The sequence below is a fragment of the Ictalurus furcatus genome, chromosome 22, assembly GCF_023375685.1.
Source record: "Ictalurus furcatus strain D&B chromosome 22, Billie_1.0, whole genome shotgun sequence".
NCBI classification, from domain to species: domain Eukaryota; kingdom Metazoa; phylum Chordata; class Actinopteri; order Siluriformes; family Ictaluridae; genus Ictalurus; species Ictalurus furcatus.
In genome coordinates this window covers 6,671,444-6,685,577 of record NC_071276.1, presented here as the reverse complement: position 1 = coordinate 6,685,577, position 14,134 = coordinate 6,671,444, and the positions used below count along the sequence as shown (strand labels likewise).

General features: G+C 42.5%; 1 protein-coding gene across 1 annotated transcript; it reads right to left on the bottom strand.

Annotated features, from left to right (window-relative positions):
* Positions 1 to 416: 416 nt before the first annotated feature.
* On the bottom strand, positions 417 to 11,871 carry rgmb (repulsive guidance molecule BMP co-receptor b). The gene is made up of 3 exons (XM_053610103.1): positions 11,263 to 11,871; positions 4,925 to 5,466; positions 417 to 1,613 (listed from the first exon to the last, which is right to left on the bottom strand). Exons 1-3 carry the CDS (start codon positions 11,360 to 11,362, stop codon positions 960 to 962), a joined length of 1,296 nt encoding a protein of 431 aa, XP_053466078.1. The 5' UTR covers positions 11,363 to 11,871; the 3' UTR covers positions 417 to 959.
* Positions 11,872 to 14,134: the final 2,263 nt, after the last annotated feature.

Genomic DNA, 14,134 nt, shown 5'->3' with positions numbered 1-14,134 from the left:
AAGGAAAAGCTTCAGTTCAGTTCCATCTAATCACATGGAATCAAAAACGTGACTCACTTTATCTAGTTTCTTCAGCATGTTTAATTCCCAACCATTACTGCACTGAGAGGAAAAGATAAATCAAATCAGACTGAATTTATGAAATACGCGTCCATCTATGAAATGTTTCGCCATCTATATTTAGTCACGCCGGATACGAAGACATTCTGATTGTTACTGATGAAATGCAGGACTGAATTTAATGCAAACGAAATGAAATTTGGTCTGCCGGATGGAGAACAGACCACTGAACAGTTCCTTATAAGATCCCTGTTTTACTTCAACCCATGTCTGCTGTGTTGGTTTGAATACTTCATATTTTACTCAACACTTACACAAAAGTCCAACAACAATATTGAGCTCTAGACTACAAACAAGAAATGATATCTAGACCGATATTGTGGACGTGTTACGACCGTGATCCTTGGAAATCTAGCCACGTTACTATTCACTACTGTACTAAGAACTGCACTCTTGAAATAACCAACCGTTCACTTGTTCTGTGGAGTACCATGGTCAGACATGTCCTATCTACATACAGACACAAGTAAAAAGAATGAAAACGCGCCTGCGGGTATTAAAAAGACAAGCTATCCAAGACTATTGAGCTCTGCGGTTCTGTGGAACACTGTTCTGTAGTCGCAACGAAATAAAAAATAAAGTGCTTCCATTCAGACTTCCTCTCGCAAGGACGACACCAAAACAAAAGTCACAAAAAATTTGACACACATAAAAAAATTCACCGAGCACCACAGCTCTCCTGAAAATGGCATGTACACAAATTTACAGTCATACAAAGGAGCGTCTCCTGTCTCCTCCGTCTACACAATATATACAAGTAATGCTCTGATTGTTTACAAAGTCTCCTCGTGCTTCCGTGAATTTTATTACGAAAGTCGAGTCAGTCCTGGCCACGCTGTTTACAAAAGTGCAGCGGCGAATAAGCAAACGAGAAGTGCATTCAGGGCTGCTGTCAGTCTTAAACCCGCTGTGGAACGAGGGAAAATGTGCCAGCGCTCCCTCTCGGGGTGCAGCGCTTCCACGTCCTTGAGGGCGCTGTAGGCGGCGGCGGTGAAGTTGGCGTCGCCGGTGGTGAGCAGGTCAAAGACGCATGAGTGGAAATAGATGTCCTGGACCTGCAGCTGCTCACTGCACTTCCTGGAGGCGCTCTCGAGACTGAAGGCCTGCTGAGGAGTAGAGAGAGGAGGGAGAGCGGGAGTGCTGCCATGCTGGAGGCCGAGAGCAGGCAGCTCGATGCGTTCTGAGGCGGGGCAGCCGTTCACGCACAGCTGTAGGTCCTGAGTGTCATCATAGGCCATAGCAAGCTCGTGGGGCATGCGTACGGCCAGCGTAAGGTAACGGCCCAGCTGGCGCACCACCACCGTAACACCGATGTAGGCAGCGTGCAGCTCCACATGGCGACCCGCCAGCTTTTCCAGCACCACAAGGCTGCGCATCTCACTAGTGCCACCTACAACAGTGCCGTCCACGAACGCCGCTGGCAGGTCATCCGTCACCGCCTGGTACACCTTCTGCTCTGTGCACTCCTGATACGGTTTGAAGATGACAGTGATCTGGAAACAGAAGTTAGACCACGGTCAGTTGCTCTTGCATTCATTTAAAAATTTTTTTTACATCAAGTGCATATGAATTCATGTTTTTCACTCGTCATACAAGACACTGAGACCAAGCTATCAGGAATAACAACATTTCCCTCAGCTGTGTGCATAAATTACTAAAAATTTATAAGCCATATTGACAAACACCACATTGCTTCTTTGTCTCATAAATTCAATGCCAGTAGAATATTGTGACTTCTGAAGCAGTGAATACAACATATGTGTGACATTCATGTGGAATTACCTTTTCTTTTTTTTTTTTTAAACACCACCACATCTGAATGCAGCAATAGATCTAATCAAGCACTTGAATCTAAAAAGTCTGGACCAAGCAGAGCGGCTTTTAAATGAATTAAAAATGCATTTCCTGTTCTTTTGTTCTAAAAAACTATGACTGCATTATGAAGCAGGAACAGAGATACTCAGCATTGCCTTTTTTCAACTGAAAAGTTGGGGGTGTTGCTTGGAGGGAGGAGAAGGAGGAGGAGGAGAAAAGGAGGACGAGGAGGAGTAGGAGGGGTCTTAGCATTTTCATTATAATTGCAATTTACCTCACAGGCCACATAAGGCTCTGAGAATGACAAGCTATTCCTTTAATGCTTATTCTCTAGGGGGCAAATACTTTTCTCCCCCCAAGTTGGGAAGCTGGTTTAATGGCACGGGATCAATCCTGGGATTAAAAAACACAACCCTCTGGCCACTCAAACCGAGCTCAAAATGCTACATTTATCATCAGCACCAAATTAGCATAATACTGACAATATGCAATAATATATTATTTATATATATGTTTTGTCAGGAAGAATCAATGTTTTAAGCATTTAACTAAGAGGAGAAACCATAAATATAAAAATAATATATTTGCTGGTTTAGTTAGCAATCGATGTCACATGTATTTGCCTGTTAGCATGCACTTGCCCTACGAAACACACAAACATACTGTACAGATTTAAAGTCACGCTGTTCCATAACACAGAGAAAAGAGGGGAAGCCTGCTGACTAACAAGATGTGCGGCGTTACATTAGTGCAGGATGAATGCAAGCTTTGTTCCCATGACATGGATGAAAAATGACCACTAGCTAGCCATTAGGTGAGGCAGCTGAAAGGGCCTCAGTCGAGCAGTGTGTGCTAATAATTACGGCCAAGCGCTAATAACGCGCCCCACCTCCAAAGTCACAAGGTCACAAATGAGACGTGGGTAGTTATACCCCTCACACAGCCGAGTGTTGTACCCCTCACTCGACCTTGGGTGAGAAGAGACAACTTGTGTAGAACATGTATCGCTAAACTCTCTCAGCCCGCTAGTTTGACAAATATTTACAATCACTGAAAGATAAAATGGCATCTAGCATGAAGCAGCCAATAAACTGTCTTGGTGTGTGTACATGTATGTGTGTGTGTGTGTGTGTGTGTGTGTGTGTGTGTGTGTGTGTGTGTGTGAGGTCTGACAGCCATACAACTTGGAAAAATGGAGACAGAGCCTTCTTTCAAGGCCACCTTATTAAGGGTCACGCCTGAGCCCAGGCTATATCCAGTCATTAACATTAGAGTTTCACAGACGTGTTAGTCACAAGACCTGAGCACTTGTGCTTTGTTCAGCTAGCACCTGTGGACACTCAGTCAAAGTTGTCATACCCCGTAGACTTCTCAGGCATGTACGGCTTTAACTGACTTGTTTCTTTTATTTATTTATTTTTTGACTCTGCTACTCATAATATGCTAATTAAACATATATAGTGCTTAGAAAAAGCTTGGTTTGGTGAGAAAATACAATGTGACCAGGATGTGTATGGACTAGTAACACTGTAGTAGCATGACATCATCCAGCTTCTCTATACTGGTCAAGTCTGAACTAGTCAATGAATATGGGCAAATTAATGCGATACAACTAAACCTCTACCTACATATTAAAACCATTGTATAGCTACAAAATGCATCTATAGTGTATGTGTGTACACACCAGGTATACACATAGAGGTGCAATTTGTAGCTATATAATTTCTTAACTGCAACCCATCTTTTATTATTATTTATTTATAGAGCGCCACAGAGAGGGTTAAGGGCCTTGCTCAAGGGCCCAATAGTGGCAGCTTGGCAGTGTTGGGGCTTGAACCCCCGACCTTCCGATCAGTAACCCAGAGCCTTGCAGTGTAGGGGCTTGAACCCCCGACCTTCCGATCAGTAACCCAGAGCCTTGCAGTGCTGGGGCTTGAACCCCCGACCTTCTGATCAGTAACCCAGAGCCTGGCAGTGCTGGGGCTTGAACCCCCGACCTTCCGATCAGTAACCCAGAGCCTGGCAGTGCTGGGGCTTGAACCCCCAACCTTCCGATCAGTAACACAGAGCCTTGCAGTGCTGAGGCTTGAACCCCCGACCTTCCAATCAGTAACCCTGCAAAATGTGTTAGTCTTCCTATCCTCTCTCCATCCATAAAAAGGGAGCACCACAGACCTGTTATTGTATGTACATGTACTGTGCAAGTCTTATGAAGATAATTTGTGTCTCCCAAAGTTTAATATTTTCCTATAACAGACATTCAATTTCTCTTACACCACAGCTAATTTACAGTTAAAAAAAAAAAATTAATTAAAGAACAAAACTACATATTTCCATTTAGAGTTGTGGGACATCCACAAAGCAAGTTAGTTCCTTTGATCGCTTACATTATAGCAGCTATAAAAAGTCGTTCCCTCATCAGTCTTTCTTTCTCCTCTGTCTTAAATGAAAAAACAGTGCTTGTCATGCTAGCGAGAAACAAAAAAGCGCAACGTCCTCTGTCGTGAAGCGGAAAACTGTTTCAAAGTACCGAAACTGGAGTCTCCTTTCATGAATATTAAATAAACGTCTCTTTACAGAAATCATCATATTAACGATGATACGTTTCACGTTGTTGTCTTTCAGCACGTTTTATTATTAGCCCGAGATTATGTGGCGCGTCTGCCATACAAGTCAAAGTGAATGAACTGTTACTATAGAAACAATTACGCATTATAACACGTGCATTAATATAACTCTGTTATTTACAATTCTATTCTCTGAGCTGCTGATGCACAAAACGAATCAACAGCTTCTGTTCATTCAGATTCGAGAAATCAACAGCACTGCGGTATAAATGACTATAAACAGCAGTGAACATACGAAATGAAAAACTAAATCGAATCAGTTTGGTGTGATAAACTTGTAACATTCTGATGTATATATAATTAGAGAATCGTGTTCATTCCTCTAATATAGTTCCACAACACACATCAGCAGGACAACTAACCTTGTTTGTTGCTGTGGCACTTGATCCCTGCACCACTGGCACATTCGTTACCTGCACTGACAGGTAATTATTATCAATAAGAGGCCACGCCCCCTCCACTTTGCACGTCTGAAACTGGTCCTTAAAAGTCCGAAGGTGCGGGTCTCCAAACAGGCCACAGAACAGGTAGTTGGGCCGTGCGTGCTCCGGTGCACCGGGGACTCCTGTGCCTGTGGCAGTTGGTGCAGCCTGATGATGATGGAAGCGGCTGTGGTAGTTGCAGGGCTCGATAGAAACGGCCGGGTGTGTGGAGGACGTTGGTCCGTCTTTGGAGCAGTTCCTCTGGCTCATGAGGTCACTAATGCCCAGCATGGCCGAGTGGAAAACCAGGTTGCCCCTGCAGCTTTTGGCAGTGCGGTGTGTACAACCCGAGTAGGCCCGCAGCGCCTTGCAAAACTCAGTATCGAAGCCATCCAGAGACGGGTTCAGGTGAGACGTGAGCGAGACGAAGTCTGTGGTGCACTTCTGGATACGGCACTGCGGAGTCTGGACCTGACTTTCACCTGGAAGAGGACGAGAAGGAAAATGACAAAACGCCCCTCAATGTATTTCAGCCATTCTCACAAAACCTGTGAGAACTTTACTGATCTAATAACATTAACAAATAACATTACGGATCCCATTATCCCTTCAAATACTTTTCACCAACCGATCAAAGAAAGTTTTGATTTGATTGAAAAATGATTAATTGATACACCGATTAAAAACTTGAGAAATCAAACTGATGTGGTATACAATACTTCAGGATGTGCAGCTACAGGAAAATAACCAGCTTAACACTGATTATTTTTCTATAACAGCACGCACTGTAATGTTTTATTCCTTACTTAGATATAAAACCTGTTCATTGAATTATATTGATATTATGAATTATATTGAATTATACTGAATTATATTGCAAGCATTTTTGCTTTACAAATTTCTTACAGTCACATTTCTTGCTAAGGAATTTAATAATGCGCCTAACTTTTTTTTTTGTTGTTTACGTGACTGATTGAAAGATAAATTGTGCACGATATGATTAGAAACATAAATTAAAAGGTAAAAAAACATGTCCAAATTGATATAGCGTATGCGGTCAGGGCCACATATTAGCATATGTACACTGAAATAACTTTTTTAAAGCATGATTTCAATAAATGTTTTTACCAATCCATTTGTACATCTCAAATATATGTGAGAGTCATTTCATTTCATTTTCACAATAGAGAGACAAGGCCTTCAAAGGAATGTCCACAAAGTTGGAAAAACAGTCCATTATCTGATTATGTATAATAACAGGCAATTATGTTGTTGTTATGTCATCCGCCTTACAAATTACTCATTGTCCCAGTATGAAACATGATTGCATTCAAAGGAGTAGTGTGCCTTGCACTGTGCATATGTGCAAATATTTCCCTATAAGTCCCAGATCTGTCTAAAGGGTGTGCCAAGTGTTTCTTCAAGGTCAGATACGGGACGTGTTTTACACTGCAGAGTAAAGTCGGAGAGAGAGACGGCCGACTCAACAAGCGTGTAAAATCTCCCCTTATCGCCAGAGGAGCCTGTTTATTGCACCAATAAGATCAAATAAAACGGCACCTCAAAGGATAAAAACAGAGGAGGCTTTTCTACTGTGAAAGCAATACATACCAAATAACACCCTGGCCTAGAAATACAAAAAAGCCGACAACAAATACGCAGCTAATAAGCAGCTTCAGCCACATGTTGGCTAATATTCAACTAAGTTCCCTTCAAATATAACTATATATAATATGCTATATGAAACATATATAAATGTTTTCATTAATATGCTATATGAAACATATATAAATGTTTTCATTAATATGCTTTACAATGTGGTCCATCAACTTTTCTGGTGTCTTCGGACACTCCGAAGCGCAACTGGCCGCCACATACACATGCCACAGTGGTCTTTGTTTAAAAACGCTAAGAGGCTCCGTTTCATTATTGATTATGCAATTTTCACACGCAAAGCACTTCACTCCATTATCCGGCGATGACACAGCACAAAATAAAATGCCTGAGAGAGCGAGAAAAGAACATTCATACACCATTAGCTTGCGACTCGCTTTAAAGTGTGTTCCAAGTGCATTACCTCAGAGAGTGCGAGAATGTGAGAGAGAAAAACTAAGAAAGAAAGTGAGAGAGTGGTTTAGAGAGGCCTTTCATAATCTGATATCAGCTGCAGCCTCTCCATTAACACGCCTGTAATGACTCAATCTTGCACACTAAGCGGCCTCCCAGTGAAGCCTGCAAGAGCAGCCCATTCAAATCCGCCTGATTTGATTATCAGATGATGGCGTAGTGCAGCCAGCGGCGGAAGATCAGCCCAGCGTCCTCCACTGCAGCCGGCATGACAAAGCACGGGCAGATTGGGTTTCACTGACAAGCTGTAAAACAATATGGAGGACCAGCTGAAGCCATGTTGTGGTACAAAGGCAAAGGCTTTGAAAAATGGCAGGAGAAAGGCCGCATAATGAACTGTCAATATGGCAATATGGGTTTTATTACTTATGTTGCATCCTGTCTGGTTAAATCTAGAAACAGGAAACAGAAACAGGCTTCAGTTCACAAGTCTTAGTCCTAATGCATGGATCTATAGGTAGCTAAACATAATGCTAGAAGATGAAGCTGTAGATGTAACCGCATTAGCTATGCATGTCCTACATCTCACCCACAAACAGAGAGGCTTTTCACAGAGGCCCCGCATGACCTCGTCACCCGGCAAACTCGTGCGCCTCCAGCACTTCACCCAGCTGCATGTGTGGGGCATTGGCAAGATGTTGCCCTCCGACATTTATCTGAGACCATTACGAGATGAAGGAACTGAGCTCAGAGTGGGAGAAAATGCCTGTTTAAGTCTAGTTGGTTCACCACATTTACATTTTCTTATTTGGCTGACATTTTTCTCCTTACATATAACTGAGACATGATACAACCAAGCAGTTGAGGGTTAAGGGTCTCGCTCACAAACCCAACAGTGGTAGCATGGTGCTGTTGTGATTTGAGCTTCCGTAGTTCAGTAGCCCAAAGCCTTAGTCTTCTGAGATGAGATGTCTAACATGACTACACATTCAGAACGACGTGGATGACCAAATCTTTACAGACACGTGCAGAACGGTCGACCCTGAAGCTCACGACTGCGGCTGATCCTAATCCGATTCTCAGCAGTCATGGACACAGTCTGTTTTTTTTGTGGCTAGGTAGCTGAAACACAATTAGCACGTCACCTGACACTGCCACTTCAAAAACGCTGTCATGAGGGGAGCCATGCAATTGGATCCACAGTCATACCAATAACAACAATGACACTGGGACACTTGATAAGAGAAGAAATGGGGGTTGGGGGGGGTTAGGGAAAGTAGGCCAGTCGTCTTCGTCCCCTAAAGCTGTTTGTAATTTTAGAGTGAGTGAGGAATGGAATGTCTCAGGGGTCCCCCAGGTGGGGGCAGCAGATCATAAAGTATTACTAGCAGTGCAGCGTGTACAAATCAAACTCTCGCAGTTTGTGTTAGAATGTCTCGGTGTACCGCCAAATAGTGATGCCGGACTCAACCGTCAATACGTCCTCTGTAATATACTTTGAACTGAACAAATTAGAACCTGAAAAGATTTCAAAACAAAATAATACATATAGTATATATACAGCATACATGCATACACCATGTCATAATTCTCACATCATGGATCTGAATTGCTTCTTCTTTTTTTTTTTTAAAGTGCCATGTAAACTCACAGCCTCAGTGCCTCAGGCGTGTAAAGAACAAAGTCCTTGGTGTTCTTTTCTGGTTCAGCCGAGATCATAAAACCAAGCTCGTAATAAACCACAGGCTGAGAGAGAGTGAGAGAGAGCAACGGAGAGAAAAAAACAAGGTGTTTGTTTCACAGGCTGAGTTAATTTGCAGGGCTGAAGTGTGTCGTTTCGGAGCACAGAGCACACCCTTGTTGCAATTAAAGCCACTGGAAATATTTTCTCAGGGTGGCCAGGCGCTTCTCAGCTGCAGAGGGGCCCTCGCCGGTGTGTGAAGCGAGTGAAATTTCAAGATGTGGAATTTGGCCAGGGCAGAGAGGTCAACTGCACCCCCACATAAACCCCCACCACCACCTCCACCACCACCACCACCAATCCCATCCTCCTTCTCCTCCAGGAGTGAACTTCAACAACTGCATACAGTGGGGGAGCTTATAACCCACCGTGTCCCAACTGACATCTCCAGCTCCAAAGCTGTCCTGAAATATTTCAGATTACCTTTAGCGTCGAAAAATAGGTTTGAACTTTTCCACACATGTTTAACAGGAGCATGTCTAAACCAGGTGATAACAATAGATTAATTTTTCCATCATCTTGTCTAGCCACGAGCTATTAGAAACGAGGAAAGGCCAAACAGAAAGAGACAGCACAACATTCTGCTCAGTCAAATGTAATCAAGACTCCCTGCATATTTGGAAGTCCACCAACTCCAGCAGAAGTACACGGCCGAGAACAGAAATAAAGAATATTTTGTCAGCCCACTTAAGAGATGTCTTAAATTCCTGCTGGTCAAAGCACCCGTGACGACTAAGAAACACATGGTCATACAGTGACACTGGGAATTTGCAACGCAAATAAGATCTACTTAAAACGAGATTTCTGGACAAATTGTAATCCTTGAACACCTTAGAGATGTTTAAAGAAGGGTGTACTCAGTTACCCATGGTCTAGGATCTACACGATTGGGACAAAATATTGTACTGTGACTATACGATGTTTAAAAGTGCAGCGTCTTAAAACCGCATTGCTGAACCTTGATTAGACGTAGTTAAATATTAGCCTGCATTATTTTAACCGAAACTGTTTAGGTAATGGCCATGATTTATCAAAACCCTGCAGAAACTGTCTAGAACAGCCCGAGTTTCATCAGAGCACACAATAAAACATTTAGTAAAACGTTTTAGCTAATACCACAATAATGATGAACAAATGCTAGGATTATCTCGCAGCCCTGACAGGAACCGGGTTAAATTAACTCTAAAGGTCTGAGTACACAGTTGATATTGTGCAGGAATACTGTATTAATGCCGCCTTTAACTCGGAATGGCTGACAGACAAGACCAAAGGAAACCAGGACACCAAATGGGTTCACACTCTCCTCTGCACAAACAACCCGAGCTCTCAGAAACCATAAGCTCTTCAAACGAGTATAATAAGACATCCACATGGGCTCTTTCAGACAAACATGATTAACATGCACGCAGACTACAGGTATTTAACATGCATCAAATCCAGACACATTTCTGAGAGACAATAACCCTGCACTGTTTACTGAGGAAAAACAGATCTTCATACACAGATATAGGTTTTGTATCTGATTGATTGATTGATTGATTGATTTTTTGCAGATTGAAGTCTCATTGTATGTTAATCATCTTCAATTTGCAGATCAAGAAATAAAATGAACAGGATGATCCAAATACTGTATTTCCTGACTTGTAAGGATATTAGAACACGTTAAAAACAGCCAAAATCACTACGGAGAAACGTCCTAGTTACGAATGCACACAAAATTTCAGTTCGGATTTCTATTCCTGTAGATACGTCTATACAATCTCCATATCTATAGCTTGTCCACGTCGAAGAAAAAAAAAAAAAAGCTAGCAGGGAGGATTTACGGCATATGATGTGTAAAAGTAAACGAGCCTGCAGTCAGGCAGAGCTTGAGCATTGATAAGCTGTAGGCCAGCACTCATAAATATCGAACCAGACATATTTAGAGGCTCAGTCCCATCATGAACTCATCAACAATAATAACCAAAAAAAAGACTAACAAGGAACAGGAAGCACTTGAGTTTGACACAGAGTCAGTTTCACAGCTTCAGTCTGATTCGATGTGAATCAGGATCAGGTCTTAGTGTAAGAAAGTAGACAAGAACAAGACCATTTCTTCCAGTTCATTCTGCTTGAGGTCAGAAGAGTGTGAAATCACTTCAGTGTTGATTGATGCAGCATCTGTTCCAACAAGCATTATATAGTTTCAGGTCAACTTATTAGTATTATTATTGTGATTATTATTATTTAGAAAATCTATTTAAAGCAACAAACATCGTGCACAGAGGATCACCATGCAACATAAAAGCCACAAAATACATGAGCTACATAAAGTGTATCATAAAGTGTATCAGAAGTCTAGCGCGTGCTCACACTTTATAGCATATATTATTATTATTATTATTATTATTATTATTATTACAGTTATATTAGGACAAGCTGTTATGCACGTGACTCAGCTGGGAGGATTAAAGTGAAGAAGAGTAATCACCAGTCTGGAGCAGCAGTGAGAGGGTGATGAGAAGCAGCAGAGAGGCGGTGAGAAGGCGCTCAGCCCCGCGGTAGTAAGATCCCGTTTGCCCCATGCCCATCCATCCAGCGCGCGATGGGGAGCGACCCGGAGACTCCGCGCGTCACGCAAACGAGTCAACAACCGGAGCTCCGCTTTCCCCGTCCTCCTCCTCCTCCTCCTCTTCTTCTTCTTCTTCCTCCAACTTCACTCCTCCATGCACAAGGCATTCAATCGCAGCTTCTCACCATCCGCGCCCCGAAAACACAACGAGCAAACAATCGAAGTAGAGATCTGAGTCCTGGAGGTGAAAAAGAGAAAGTGTGTGTATGTGTGTGTATGTTTGGATTTCTGGAATTCAACACGCAGTTTTAGTGTTCTTCTTTTCACAAAACGGTCACTCCGAGCGCGAGCGCGAGGCGAGGCGAAAATCAATCCGTGCTCCGACCACACCATATGCACGCACGCACACACACACGCACGCACGCACGCATGCACGCACACAGACTACGCGATCGTCCTCCGTACGGAAATCTATCCTTCCCCCCTCCGCCCTCCAGACTTTTCCCGAGTGATCGATAGTGAATCAGCCTACCGCTGGGTTTAGCGGAAAGCCCGCCCCCGGACAGCTCCACGCGCGCGCCTGGCCTGTACTGAAAGGCTTCGAAATGTCAACGAATCGACTCTTGTACGTGATTCGAATGGTTCGTTATGATTCGTTCGATTCAACACGATACCGTTTTGCACCACAGAATGAGTTTCAACCAGCACACTGTGCTTTACTGTATATACTAGTCTCTATGTACTTTTCTTTCGTTATGCAGCTGATTTGTGTAGAGTAGTAATGTCTGACTATAAGCAATTTGCTCTAATATATATATATATATATATATATATATATATATATATATATATATATCTCCATCCATCCATCCATCTTCTATACCGCTTAATCCTTTTCAGGGTTACGGGGAAGCCTGGAGCCTATCCCAGGGAGCATCGGGCACAAGGCGGGGTACAATCCATCGCAGGGCACACAAACACATACACACATTCATACGCTACATGCCAATGGACATGCCAATCAGCCTACCATGCATGTCTTTGGACTGGGGGAGGAAACTGGAGTACCCGGGGGAAACCCCTGCAGCACGGGGAGAACATGCAAACTCCGCACAAACAGGGTCACGGTGGGAATCAAACCCCCAACCCTGGAGGTGTGAGGCAAACGTGCTAACCACTAAGCCACCATGCGCCCTATGTGTATATATATATGTCAAAATGCAAACTCACCAATTTATGCTCATAATTTGCATCGGCTGTGTTGATTGTCCGATCGCAGAAATTACCGCAAAACCAAACAGTTTTTCAGAATTACAGCAGATTTGGGCCAATACGACGCGTCTTGAAAAAATATGACGTCATCTCAACGCGCATTCAGCCAAGTCCCTCTTCGATTCACGTGCGTGGAACATGAGTACAGCTAAAAGGTCTCATTTACCAACAAATGTCACTGCGAAAGACCGTGCAAAAGGCACAATTTCATGCAAGTGCAATTTCACCAATTCAAGTAGTTTTCCGCAAAAAAAGCAGAATAAAAACCGTCCACAAATTGCACAAATTTAAAAAAAAAAAAAGATGTAGCAACGTCAAGCATTTTTGGCTGCAACAATCACACACACACAAAAAACCTCCCTGAAATCTTGTATGGACTGATTAGTAAAATGTAAACTACCGCTCCTGATGGCACTGTCCTTTCCGCTATGAGCAAAATTAACTACAATGATGTGTCTATCATTATTCATTCATCTTCAGTAACAGCTTTATCTTAGTCATGGTGGATCCGGAACCTGTCCAGAACTTATGGGAGTGAGGCGGGAATACCCATACACTGGCATGGGACACCAGTCTATAGCAGGGCAATATGCATACACATTCAATATCTCGGGATGTGAGTCGAACCTGAGACCCTGGAGCCGTGAAGCTTCAACGCTACCCACCGTGCCAAAAGAAATTTTATTGAAATATTGGGAATCCTGCATCATTGCAAAGGGAATAGTGGAACTGACTATTGACATTTAGGGCCCGTAGATGTTCGGATGGTCTGAACGACAAAACATTCTTCATCAAGAGATGACAAAGAGGCCCACAGTGACCAGAAGTGTTGTGGAACACTGTACTGTGACGTTTATCTGGCAAGGTAGTACACACCTTTTGTCTTGTGTGCACACAAAAAACCCCATGTGGTTGTGAATTGATTCATCTGCCTTAAAAGAGTCGTTCATAAAGAACCGAGTCATAGTGAATCGCTCACTACTAGAGGAAATCCCTTGGAGATGTGCACAAAGAGGGGCTGAGTTTTCATGTTATAATATATCCCTTCTTCTACAAGAGAGATCGAAATGTTCATTCTCATTAGGCTATATTTTATTAAATGAAATCTTAACAGTTTATAAAATAAATGATAACTAAACATAAATAAAGCAAAATTCACACAAACAAAAGTTCAACAAAAATGTAAGATGTCTACTAGTATAATGTAAATAAAAGTATATCTGTTACAGTATATCTGCTTATGTTTATCACAACTGCAAAGCATCGTCATCATCATCATTATCATCAACAGCAGCAGCAGCAGAACCTACAACAATAACAACAACAACAACAATAATAATAATAATCACAGAGTTAATTTGCAGTGCTGCCTGGATAATTCCATGTGGTTATAAATAAGCATAATATGGAAAAATATACGCAAATATATTATGAGATGCTACCATCATATGTGTTACACATACAATATACAAGCTTCATATGAATATGTGCAGGTGCTAGTTAAATATTACAGTTGTGC